The 14131-nt window shown below is 34.3% G+C and overlaps 2 protein-coding genes across 2 annotated transcripts in view; both read left to right on the top strand.

Annotated features, from left to right (window-relative positions):
• LOC147074236 (uncharacterized) overlaps positions 1 to 14131 on the top strand; it is a 626724-nt gene that overhangs the window by 577692 nt on the left and 34901 nt on the right. The window lies entirely within an intron of this gene.
• The window catches only part of LOC147074235 (uncharacterized), a 93800-nt gene continuing 79709 nt past the window's right edge, over positions 41 to 14131 (top strand). The window contains exons 1-2 of the mRNA XM_085944051.1: positions 41 to 452; positions 1710 to 1885. Coding sequence (XP_085800177.1) covers positions 337 to 452; positions 1710 to 1885 — 292 coding nt within the window. The 5' untranslated portion in view covers positions 41 to 336. The remainder of the gene's footprint in view (positions 453 to 1709; positions 1886 to 14131) is intronic.

Raw genomic sequence — 14131 nt, 5'->3', positions numbered from 1 at the left:
ATATGCTCAGGCTTTATTAATCTAAACATGGCGCTGAGGTAGTACACATCACGTTATTATTGTTTATGGGCAAGTCTTGGCAGATGATAATAATTTGACAACTGATTCCGATTCGCTTGAACTGTTATGTTTTAGTTAACAATTGTTGCAAAGTGGTGGTTTAGATTGACTGTTTCTATTTATATTTAAGTTATAAAATGAATGCAGACTTACCTGGATAATCAACAATGAAATCATGCTTCATATCGTGAATATGTGTTCAATCAAAAATCCTTGACATAACCTAAAAATAGACTATTGTTTTTAAGTTATGATTTTTCAATACACAACGCTAACATGACACTCAATACAAATAACAACAAGGAAACGTTCAAGCTGCTGGACGTTTCGAGCGATACTGATTCAGATGTCCTTCAGCTGGAGATAGCACCGAGGAAGCGGAAAGTCAATAGGTTTGTTTACTCTTCAATTTTACATCTCAATTTGCGCGTTTACAGTTGCTATTAATAGTGCATTCTACGTGCGTACTGAAATGCATTTATGTAGGTGATAAATATGATCAGTTAACACTTGTATTTTTATATTTATATATTTTTTGAAGAAACGTTCTCATTCACAATAATGTTCATCGTGATTGTTTATGGTTCTCCACCTACATTCAAAATTTTCTCATCCATTGCACATTCTATTGTTCAATATAGTGGAACCATTTAACTATGAATATGGCTGTTATGTATATTGCAAACCATTTATTCCAATCTCGAGTGAATCATACTTTATCACACCGTTGACTCGCGTCACCGGTTTGCTAGACGAAATGATTAGCATTCCTTAGTTCTCAATCACAATACTTATATGAAGCTGAACAAACCAGTGTCAGTCTTGTCTCGAACTTCTCAGAACTCTCGAATATATTTGCAAACCCATAACATCGCAGATGCGATTTCTTCTTGTGCGCATGAATTTCGCAGGACTAATGTGATTATTGTTAAGGTTGATTTCGTCGACTACTAACATAATATATCAAGCATATTACATTGCTCAAACAAGTCGGTTTACAGGAAGCCAGGCGGGAACCGCGCCAATTGTCGCAGCCGATTTTCGCAAAATTCATGAATTCAAGAATGAAAACCTATCCTAACTTAACCTAACCTAACCATTTTCCAAAATTTGTTTGCCGTTGGCTTCCTGTAAACCGACAATAACCACATTGCTTTCTCTTGCTCAGCGTCCTGCTTACTACGTCTTGTAATGGTTGCAATTGATAGCTGAAACTGAAATAGTTAGACTGCATAGTTCGAATGAATGAGTTTAAAATTTAACAGAATTAGTTTTTTACTTAGTGTTTCGGTTATACTTAACACCATTTACAAAATTGTAAAAATAAAGATTAAAAATATATATATTATGACATAGTCTTTCTGCTAAAAAAATGCTAACATAATATTTAATCTATCTTTAGGATTTATAAAACAACCAGTTAAGCTCACCCTCATGCGAGTGTATCATATATCGATTGCCTCCCAATTGGCATCATCGCGGGCAGGGTAGTTTTGAACCTTGGCAGAACCAACAACTTTTGCTGCCAATTTCTTAAATATTTATCAAGGATACATATGAACTAATAATGTGCATTCATCGAACATTTTCTGCTATCGACAATTTACACCCAAATTGTTTACCACCACTATTCTCTGTTTTGTCATCAGGACAAGGCGAGGTAGAAATAGAGTGATAACAACGCACATGTCCAATGATGGCTGGGGTCAGAGGATCGTAGCTTTCGCGGGGGCCGCTGCGTTACTCGCCTGGCTGGCCGCACTGTCCTGGGCCGCTGCAGCGCTTGCAGCAGACACACGCCGTTTAGATGCTGCACTTAGAGAAGGTAAGATTCAATCTTATATATATTTACGATTTATCGTCCAGTTATCTTCCACTGTTCAGCAGAGAGCCGCAAGGTGGAATTCCAATTAGAGGTCAGATTTGTTTAAAAATAATGAAAATTATGTTACCATATCGTCGCTGTAGGATTGGTTTGTCGAATAGACCAAATGTCAAATGTTCAGGAGACGAAAAACAAATATGAATATCCTATATTTAAATACAAAGAGGTATTTAAATTGTTGGTTTTACAGCATATGAATACTGTTTTCATTACAAAGCAATTTTATGAAAAGGATGGTTCTGGTCCATTTAGATACAAAAAATCATTTTGCATTGAAAGGTCGATTTCGACAAAAACGAATATTCGACAAACCAATCCTATAGCGACGATATTATGGTCAGTATTTATTTATACAAGCACTTTAAATGAAAATAGAAACGTACAAAATGCAATTTTACACTGTTAAATACTATATGTACTTGAAGATACAAAAGCGGAAGTAAGGCTTCCTAGCATCCAAAGAAAAATGGCGATGTGATTTTACATTATTACATTGTAATACACAAACAAGTAACTGTGTATAGAATTGGACTTGCTTCTTTGTTTGGCGGATATAGAAGGAAAAATTTTCCACGATCCTGGGCTGTGGTCATTTTACATTTTGAAACAAGACGGGGATGAGAAGTTTGGCTGGTCTTATAGTATATAGACGAGACGGCTGTAAGAGGTCACCAGATGTTGCAGATGAAAGTCGAGATTGGAGGTTGCTCTGATGAATGGGGGAGTGAGTTTTTAGTTCAGTGTAAACAGTCGGTACAAGAGTTATGTTACTGGTCCGAGGTTTGGTGGAAAAGATGCTGTAGTCCCGAGCACACTGAGAGGATGCTTCAGGATGAGATGTGACGAGAGACTACGCTGGTCAAAGGCTCGGAGGAAGAGGTGCTCTGCGTAGCGATAGGGAGACGGACACAAAAATTACTGATCGGACTGAGATTATGATTGATACTAATAATATCCATATGAATATTCGGTGAATTCCGAGACATTGTTGATGAAGTTTACAATTGGGAAATCTGTTGGCCTCTGCATTATTGCAACTTCGAGCGTTTCAAAGTCAGGCATCCACCGCACATGCGCAATCTTAGTTGAGTTCTGTCAGATTGCATAGGTAATTTACTCGAGTCGGTGTTTGTTTTCGGCATGTTGTGTGCGATTATTTTGTACTGTACATAAAATTTATTTACCCCCCAGAATGTCAAAAAGAAACTAAGTAGAATTTGTATTCTATAAGCTGGCGTACACGTCACACGGAAAGCATTGTGCCATCGCGTTCAACTGTTGCGTAATTATAAATTATTACTACATAATTATTGTTGCTTTTTGTTAACCACTGCATTACTCTTAGTCTTTTTGAATAATAAGTAAGTACTCAGACAAATATTGTTGTCTCTTTCTAAAACGCATAGAAGGCGTTTATTTTCTGTTTCAAGCAAACTCTCGAAATTGTCCCAGCTTGAGAAAGAAATATTATAGTCAGTCTAATAATACATCAGTAGACATCTCTTACTGTTGTGAAGTGTTGGGTCATTAAATCGGTCGAGGCAAGATGTGACATTTTGTCATTGTTTGTTTATTTAGCGAAAAATATTAAACAGATTACTAGTTTATACAACCGATCATTTCAAAATGGTTGATACAACCATGAAGTTAGCACTATACAGTCGTTCACATAAATATGTTTACACCTCCTAATGGAAAAGTTTACGAACCGGAGCGCTCAATATTTTTCTGAAGATATTTACAAAGTTATCAAATTTTATGTGTATTTTATAAAAATAAGTGTGTTAGAATTTCTATTATTAGCTCAGACGGTCAAAATATGTTTTCGCTGAGACGGAGTGACAATTTTACCGATTTCACAAACCATTTCGAGCCCTGCCTAGTTTATACAAGTTTCATTTTTACCGTACGTGTCCACCACACACACAATTTTTTTAGTCAATAAATGATGCACAAGATTTAAGGCTATACTTCAGGTGGGGCACAGTCTATAACGATTGAGACTATGCGACGCGAAGATTTTGCAAATGACGCGTGCAGAACAAAACATAATTTGTCATAAAAAGTCAACATGCTTCCATTTAATGTTATGTTTATTGTTATATTACTAATAATAATAATATATTCATTGACATGTTTTCTTTTTCAAGTAAATGGTAACGTTTTTTAGTCATCTTTACACGATTTAAGAATTAATTCCCCCGTCGCCATCACAAAACAAATTGACGTGTTCACAGCTCGACTTTCGCTCTCCGATTGCCAGCCAGTCTGAAATTTCGTCGCACCTATAGTTCAAAATTATTTGCCCTTTCACTGAAGCACCGTCTTAAGAATATAGCATCCTTTATTGAATATACATAACTTGGAAGACTTCAGAAACACACCTATTAGAAATAGATTTAGAAAAATATTTGTACCGATTGAGACTTGAACTCACAACCATTGCAATTGGCAAAGCACACTGAGATTATTATAGTTGTGGGTTCAAGTCCCATTCGGTACAATTTAAAAAAAACTAAGGTAGGTAAATTTTGAATGTTCCAAATTTATAAACAATACATAGTTATTTGTTGTTTCATATTATGATGATCCAGTATATGAACAAGCCTTTACTCATATTAGTACATACCTGGGAATACAAAATTAATGAGAACTGGCTTACCCTTCCGGGCAGTGGCGAAGGATGGAGGTAGGCCCTTAAGATCCGACATAAATAGTCCACAATAAACTTTGTCAGTCATACGTATTGGTGTTGGTTAGTTTTTTAAAATTCAATTTAACATTGCAAAAACCAAGAATATAATATAATAAATACTTAGTCAAAAAATAATCGTCTATCTATAAAATATATAAAATTATGCCATTAAACCATACATAATTTTGGATATTTTATAAATAGAATAGTATTTTTAATCTACTATGGTTTGGTTTAGGCAGCGTTTAATGAATTTACAAAAATGAAATGTAATAATAATAACATGTATTCTTGATTCAACGAAAACAAATAAGTTTGAATGAAAAAGTGTGCACTATTTGGTCGAATCGCCCATAACATACCAAAACTATTACAGTTTGTTTTAGGCAAGGTTTAATTGATTTTTAAAAACTAACCAATACCATCTGTAAATAAAATTGTAGTCTTAGTTCAATAAAAACAAATGCGAATGACTGACAAAGTTTAATGTGCACTATTTATGTCGGATCTTAACAGCCTATCTCCACCTTTCGCCACTGCTATCGGGTGTGATATAACAGATACGGATCTCGAGTGTGGAAAAATATGGGATAAACTTAAACATAAATTAATATGTTGTTTTCAATATTTATGTCTGTCTCATAATATGCATTAAAGTTTGACTTGTTAGCATAACGCGCATTTAATATTGGTAGTTTAGTAATGGTTTTGTGGTCTAAAGTAGTAGAACTGTGCTTCAAAACTGCTACCACATCTTGAAAAAGATTACATACATTAATATCATAAATATATCATCTACTGAGGATTAGGGCATTTCTACGAAATCTACTTTCAAACAGCGGTGGTTTTAGGTCAACGGAGGTCTGTGGCGCTGGCAAGTTTGGAAACCCCATCGTGATTTTATAAAACTAAGATATCGGTACTTTCTAACAAAGCCACAGCATTATCTGCTTCATGGAAAACTGCCACTGCTTTCAAAAGTTGTAATGATCGTATTCGTTCCTTTATTTGCCGCCCCTAGGCAACGCATGACCTGCCTACTCCTACGGGACGTCACTGTAGTCCACCAGTTCATTAAGCAGTGTAAGGCAGTGGCAAAGGCTGGAGGTAGGCTGTTAAGATCCGCCATTAATGGTGCACACTAATCTTTGTCAGTCATTCGTATTTGTTTTTCATTGAAATAAGACTACAATTTCCAAAATGGTGTTGGTTATTTTTTAAAATTCAATTAAACCCAGCGAAAACCAACCCATAATAGATAATAGTCAAAATATACTCATCTGTCTATAAAATATCTAAAATGATGGAATTAAATCTTAACTTTGATTGTTTTATAGATAGAACAATATTTCTTATCTATTATAGTTTGGTTAAGGCAGGGCTTAATGAATTTAAAAAAATGAACCAACAATATTATGTAATATGTATTCTTAATCCAAGGAAAAAAAACGCATGAATGTAAAAGTGTGCACAGTTTTATCGTATCGCCCAAAATATACCAAAACTATTATGGTTTGGTTTAGGCAGGGTTTAATTGATTTTTAAAAACTAACCAATACCATCTGTAAATTGTATTTTTAGTTCAATAAAAACAAATAATATGACTAACAAAGTTTAATGTGCATTTTTTATGGCGGATCTTAACAGCCTACCTCCACCCTGCGCCACTGCTACCGGGTGTGGTATAACATGGTACGGATCTCGAGTGTGGAAAAATATGGGATAAACTTAAACATTGAATATGTTATTTTCGGTAGTTATGTCTGTCTCATAATATGCATTAAAGTTTGACTTGTTAGCATAACGCGCACTTAACAGTCAGTGCTCAAAACACGCCTGGCGTGTGGCCATTAGATACATATACATTCACTGCTGACCAGTTAATCACCAAATTTAATTATCATGCTAATTGCTACACTCCAGGCGTGTCTTGAGCAGTGACTATGTTAATATTGGTATATAGGTAATATAGGTACACCCTGTATAATTGTACATATCCATAAAATAAGGCAACTTTGAAAATCGAACACTAAATTTGATATTTTTAAAAAGTAGATATTTGATTAATTAAATACTAATTAATTTTAAACCATATCTCTACATTTTCATATCCCTACATTTTCGTTCGTTTTTATTTTAGTTTAACATCGCCCACGTACGTAAAAAGTAACATGATAGATGTATACGATACATTTTTCGGGATATATTAAGTGCCTCCTGAATTTAATGGGCCGGCCTCTGTGGTGGGGCGGATTTAAAATACAAAAGGTCAGGTTGATTCGCCTCAGTCCTATTTTTTGCAGCATCTCCCCCCTTAACCCATTCTCTTCAAATACAACCAGAGATAACAGAATCCTCTTTCCCTCTCGCGAGGTTGGCAGCCCTGTGGCTTTTACTCCCTACGGGTAATGTGTTTCCCAATGTGCAAAGATTATAATCAGCGCTATTTTTAAATTTCGAACACATTAACGTCATGTTTACCATTTTTTTAATTCTTGTTAAAAGCGTGAAATAAAAAATATTGAAAAACAAATATAAATTGGCAAGATTATAATAGTATTATTAATGGCGCGATAATAATGTAGTTATATAACTACTTACCTCTTAGTATTATATATTAGAAAGTAAATATTTACGTATTGAAGGAGATTAAATCGCACCATCGCAACTAAACTGTCACAATCCAAAAAACGTCAATCAGAGAAAATCAGCTTTGAAATTTTTACCTTTCGCATTTTGTACTGTGTTTTTGAAATATGTTTAGATATTGAATGAAGTTTTGACTTGAATTTGATGACTTAGCTTAGAGATATGAAATTTTCGGTACATATACTATGAACGATAGACAATGCAACGTAGTAATGAACTCAAAACACGTAATTTGGACTTGTGGCGGTTTAGTTGCGAGGGTGCGAAATATGTAACGCATTATTAATTGGTTATGTCATATAAGTATCATGATTCATGATTTATAGGTACCTACCTAATTAATTGGATATGATTTAATTAGAGGTTTATGATGGTATAGTATTAGAATTAATATATAATACATATTAGCCGTGGGTGCAGGTTTAATTGCCATGTCCAGCTAAAATCATCCTTTATATACCTATATAATATGTGCTTATGGCCATCTTCATGTGCAAAGGGTGAAATGATTCACATCTCACATTTATAGTGGGAATCGTCCAAACAGCTACAAATTACATGATTTAAAATATGTATTGATATTTATATCGACCATATCCGATCCTAATAAGATCATATCTGCACAGAGTGGACGTTTTTGTATTAAGGCTAGGTATACTATTTGTATTAAAATATTATTTACAGGCTCATTGTTAAGTGAATTTCTGATAATGGGTTAAGGCTATACCTCAGTTGAGGCATGGTCTAAAAAGATCGTGGCTAGCGATGCGTGGATTGCGGGTCGCGGGTGCAAATGACGCATGCCGAACGAAATATAATTTGTCATAAAAAGTCAACATGCGTCCATTTAATGTTCTGTTTATTATTCTATTAATAACAATAATAATATATTCATTGACATGTTTTCTTTTTAAAGTAAATGGGTAACGTTTTTAGTAATCTTTACACGATTTAAGAATTAATACCCCCGTCGCCATCACGAAACAAATTCACGAGACGTTCGCTCTCCGAGTGCCAGCGAGTCCAAAATTTCGTCGCGCCTATAGTTGAAAATTATTTGCCGTTTCACTGAAGCATCGACTTAACAGAGTTTTGTTTTTACGAGAAATGGATGTTAGCCACTTGCTCAACCCATTAGGTTATAGGTCAACTTACGACGTTATAGGCCGACGTTTAAGCCGCGCGGCCGTCGTGGGCATAACATAATTATAACTATATTAATAGCATCCGTACTTACTACATTGGACTTGGCATGATATGCATCACAATTACACAACCCTCATCCACGATGGTGACACATGTACGGGATGCTTTAGCATTTATTTAAATGTCGAAATTATACAACAATATATTAACTGTGGGTGCCTTATAGATATTGAATTAAAATTATTTCCGATGCGAGTTTTATACTATCCAATAGCAGTGCCGACACGTAGCTACGTCATTGCACAATGGTATTCAAAGCATTCAAAAAGTTTTCTAGTTTGTAATATTATAAAGTTCACAGGGAACTCAGAAATAATGGAAACTGAAATACCTAACGGGTAAGGAGAAGCAGGCAACCGATCTCGAGTAAGGAAGAACACGAGATAAAGTAATATTTAAGTCATACGTCGAATACTGACAACTGCACTCGGTTTATGAATTGACGCTCATTTTATATTGGTGTATTACACACACTATTGCACATATATAATGCGTGTCTCATTTTCGTAGGACACTCACACATTCAAAACCCTGCGTCAAAATGTACTGTATTGGTATATCTTGACCATGTCCGATCTAATAAGATCATATGAGCCTCCACAGAATGGAGGTTTGTTTTTGTCAGAACAGATGTTTGTTTTTATGAGAAATGGAAGTCAGCCGCTTGCTCAACCTATCAGGTCCACACTTTGACTCAAACACTAATTGAGAAAAAATATGTGTATTTGTCAGACCCAGGATTCGAATCTGGGACCCACAACGCTATGGGCCGTCGCTTATTATCTGTTCTGTGGTTCACATACAAAAAGATTAGGAATAAATTGCACAGAATAAAGCTCCACTGATTTTGAACGCATTCTTTTTTAGAAAAAAAATAAGAGGGGGAGTGGAGTTGCATTATGTATGCATATGGGGCCATTAGCTATGCCACTAGTCCATAGAAATCGATTTTAGCGAGCCGGGATTCGTCTTTTGGAATCTTCAGGATAATACTCGTATAATATAAATTTACATACCTCAAATTAATTAGAATAATAATAAATAAATAATGGAAAAGGATTGTTCTAATTCCTCAATATTGATTGATTATAATTATCTTACCTACCTTTATATTTCAAAATATAATATCTTAATGGCGGTCTTTTAAAAGGTTTTTAAGTTCTAAATTCTCTCACCGTACTAACATGGAAATTGAACGATTTTTAACTCTTACAATTTCAATCGGCGGTTGGGAATCATTTCGTTAAATCCGGAATAAATCAGATGCCTGCCTCATCCCCCTGCGAAAGTCATATATCTCCTCGTAATTTATGTTTCCGACGGCACGGCCCCGAGAAATTATGGTGTTTTTTCAACGGGCTGTGTTGCCACCGTGTAAAAAATCCCCAACCCGGCGACCGATTATATTCCGACGACAACACCGACTGGTTTTACAATAACATGCTATGTACCTGTGATTAGGGAATCCACTCCCGAGCAAAAATTTTGATCCCGGGATTTCGGGATTACAATTTGACGATCCTGGGATCCCGGGACTGGACCCGGGATTGGCGTTTTTTCGACAGTTAATGTTATATATTTTTTATTTATATATACAAATAGCATTGATAAAATCGGTCAAAAACGTCTAGTATAATTTATAATATTTAAAACATTTAATGTTAATACTGTGTACATTGAATCTTGGAAATACATGTGTTTAATGGAGATAAATAATATTGTAATATAGATAATAATGTGAAAGTAAAACAGTTTTTTTTTAAATTTATTTAAGAAAAGATAACATTCATAAAATTCGGCGTAGAAACAAGTGCCTGCCTGGCATTGAATATATTATCAATGCTGCCTGGACGTCCGTGGCACTGGCGGTTAGACGCTCTTCGCGTGCCAGAACGTCAGTGGCGTCTAGACGTTCTTACGATTGCGTATGACAACAAAAAATGATTATTTATTATCCGTGAGCATCCGGCGATTCCCCCTGTGACATGAGCATGTACAAGCACTTCACTAACATAATTTTGTTCACATAGGTACTAATTGATTGTGATTGATAAAAAAATCAATCCCGAAGGTTTCAGGATTATGTTTACTAATCCCGGGATTCATAGGTATCGAAAATTGTCCGGGATCCCGGAATTGGATTCCCTACATGTGATCAAAAGTGTGCGAAGTGTAATATATTATAATGTTTACATTATTTTAATATTCATTTTACTCATATAATAAATCAACGCGTTAAGTGCCACCTACTCTACGAACTTCGTATGAAGGTTGGCGATTAACCACAAAGATCTCCACCTTTGAGACAGCTTACCATAACAATGAGGCTGTGCTCTTATGGATCCGCAAATTTGTATTTCTCAACCATAGACATAGTTTTCCTGGATTTCTTCCATGTGTGATATATTGTAGGAGTTGGTATTTTACACAACCCATTCTTCGGCCATGTCCGCTGGAGCATATAGACACCACAAATGGTGCTTCGAAGAATCCCTGTCGCTCGCACAGTCTTCTTGCGTCATTCCAGGTTATACCGGTATCCCGTAGCTCCGTCTTATACACTCTATAGAGCAGGGGTTCTTAACCTTTTTGCGGTAGCGGGCGTATTTGAGATTTGGGATAATAGTGGCGGGCGCACACCGGATTTCTATAATAAACAAGATTTAAGTATTATGTGTTATATTTATTATATCGGTAGATTATACATTTATTTACATGTAAACGCTTATGAGGGTATTTACAAAAGAAGCATAAAACACTCATACAGTTACATAAAAAATAAAAAGAGATAAAATACAATAAAAAGTTTAAAAAAATATTCAAAATAACACAGGCTATTCATGCGATTTGCATTTCAGTCTTAACACAATTATCAAGGTTGGTATTGGTATAGTAAATCGAGATCTTGTTTTTGATTGTATTATGTTCGTGGTGAAAAATAAAGATTCGCACAAATATGTGGAACCAAAACAGGATTTAATTTTGTAAGCTCCTTTTTTCAAAAGAGGGTAGGTACTTTTTATGGTCGCGATTTCAATAAATAATTTTATTAAAAATAAAATTATTTTGCCACGGCGCACGGAAATGGCTCCGCGGTGAAGAACCCCTGGTCTAATCTATGGGTCCAATAGAAAAATAATTAAAAAATGCTTGTCTCATACTTTTGCGTGGTCATTCGAGTGACCATTTTTTTCAAATTGTTTTATTTGAAGACATGCATGTAGTAAAATCCCTCTGTGAAACATGTATATGTGATAGTATTTGATATCATGTCATCAATGATAGATAGTATTTGACGGCTTTCCAGAACGGCTTGAAGAACAGGCAAGCCAGGTTGAAATTGTCTTCCGGCATCGAGGTCCATCGTCGCTCCTTATGGTCAAATCGAGCTTAAATATTGGGACCATATCTAAATAAGATTTCATATAAATAAAAAGGATTTCAAGTTATACACATTTATATTTTTTATAAAAATCGATGTTTTTTAAAATAAGTATACTTATATAAAAAATATTAAAACTATGAATTAGTCAAAAATGAAAAAAAAATGTAAACTTAAACTAAATTTTAATAATAAATATAACCATAAAAATAATGTAATAATAACGTAACCTATATACCAAATATGTGACAAATTCACATTTTTTTTTACAATTGTAAGTTTATCTTCGCTTCGCGAGGATAAACTTCCGCTAGGTTCTCTGTTGGCATATAGGATCCCCCAGAGATTTTTATATCTATATTTATTTATTGGTAGATACTTACTGTTTTTTTCTTCATATATTTCACGATTATATATTAATAACGATATTCAATAGGAAATACTGAATTACCGGTATTGGTATTCAATATGCATAGCTACTAAAAATAGTATCTTTTACCTTTTCTAGCACAACATTGACTTCGAGACAAACATTGTTTTGAAGTCTGTCAATAATTTGTATGTTGAATGCCCTTGGTACAATGAAATTGTCAATTAAGACAGATACCTAACCCAGGTGACACATCAGACAGTATACTTAATGTAGGTATAGTAAATTAAGTATACCTACAGTAAATAATTTATAAACACTATTGTGCGGTTGGTATTCGTGTGATAGCTACCTTTTTACTAATCACACTTAATTCTATCATGTTTACGCGAAAGTAATGCCTAAGTGTAATCAAACAATACCCTAATACCAGTCACGTTTCCTTATCAGTTGACGTTTTTAAATTGCACGCGATACGATTCGTGATGGGTAGGTAGGTATTGATAAATTACGATCGTATTTAGGTACTTTCTAATTTGCTTATCCGATATTCGGAATTTGAAAAATTAACCAAATGTATACATAAAACAAAAGGGAGCATTGTTACCAACCTTGACGACAAAAATATGCCAGTGGGTCTATTCCTATTCTATACTTATCGACCGCTAAAGTGATAAATATTATCAAATTTAAGGTAGATTTGTATCAAAGTATTAGCACTTATTATAACAAACAATTACAATAAGTTGGTTGTATTGTTGCAATAAGCGCTATATTTTAACAGCACCTCTCTTGCTGCTGTTAAAATATAGCACTTATTGCGACAATTACAACCAACGTATTGTTATTGTTACGACTTTGATACAAACCTACCGTAAGTTTGATTATATTTATCACTTTATCACTCGATAAGTATAGAATAAACCCACAGGTGAGAATAAAAAAGGATTTCTTGAAAGACAATAAATATGTCGCTATAACTAATATATCTATCGATTATGATGATCTTGAAAGAAAAATTATCTGTAAAAACATTTTATTATGTCTTCTGTACGACAGAAATTCGCAGAGAAATAATAAAAAAAATAATTGTTTTAAATTAATATAGTTTCCAAGTAAGAAGATATATTATTCTTGAATAGTCTCAGGGTGAGAAAGAGAGGTCATTGTTTAAGTTTTACACTTACGCGTAGACAAGTCGTTTCTTTTTGTAATCTTGATGATGGTGTTACAAACGAAATAGCTATCGACTTAAAAAAAACATCTTGTAGAATTTATTATAATTTATATTATCATTGTGTATTTGAAAAAAAACCCTTCTAGAAATAATATAAAAGTTTATTATTAGCTCTGCTGGAGAAAAATCTATGATGAAATAAAAAAAAATGTGAGCTTTTTTGGGAGCTTTGTTTCTTTAATGCTTCAAATACACTCTATGACGATCGGTCATATATATGTCGAAAAACCCGTTTCTTATGTTGGCGTCCTGTGTCACAGGGTGTCACAGAGTGTAAATACGATGTCATAGCTGTCATACAATATTTATGTATAAATGTCGGAATGGCATAGATTTGATCATAGACACTAAAACGCTCTTAGCATATATGTGCCCGATCGTCATATAGTCTATTTGAACCTTAATTAACATGAAAACGCATTTTTTACCATGTCCGATCCTAAAAATATTATAATATAGACCTCCACGGAGTGGAGATTTATATTAACAGATTTTTGTTTTTCCCAGAAAAGGATTAGGTTTCATAAATTCTCAATAATATTATATTAGTTAGGTAGGTACCTCTTTATAACAGTTCTCTTTGGAAGTGCTATGTTGGTAATTACACCCGCACATGGGATTCGTAGTAGCCTCTTTATATAAAACAA

The sequence above is a fragment of the Rhyacophila brunnea genome, unplaced genomic scaffold, assembly GCF_057557595.1.
Source record: "Rhyacophila brunnea isolate RB1 unplaced genomic scaffold, BYU_Rbru_1.0 scaffold_16, whole genome shotgun sequence".
Taxonomy (NCBI): domain Eukaryota; kingdom Metazoa; phylum Arthropoda; class Insecta; order Trichoptera; family Rhyacophilidae; genus Rhyacophila; species Rhyacophila brunnea.
Note: the sequence above shows the minus strand (reverse complement) of the source record. Positions and strands in the feature narration are given on the sequence as shown.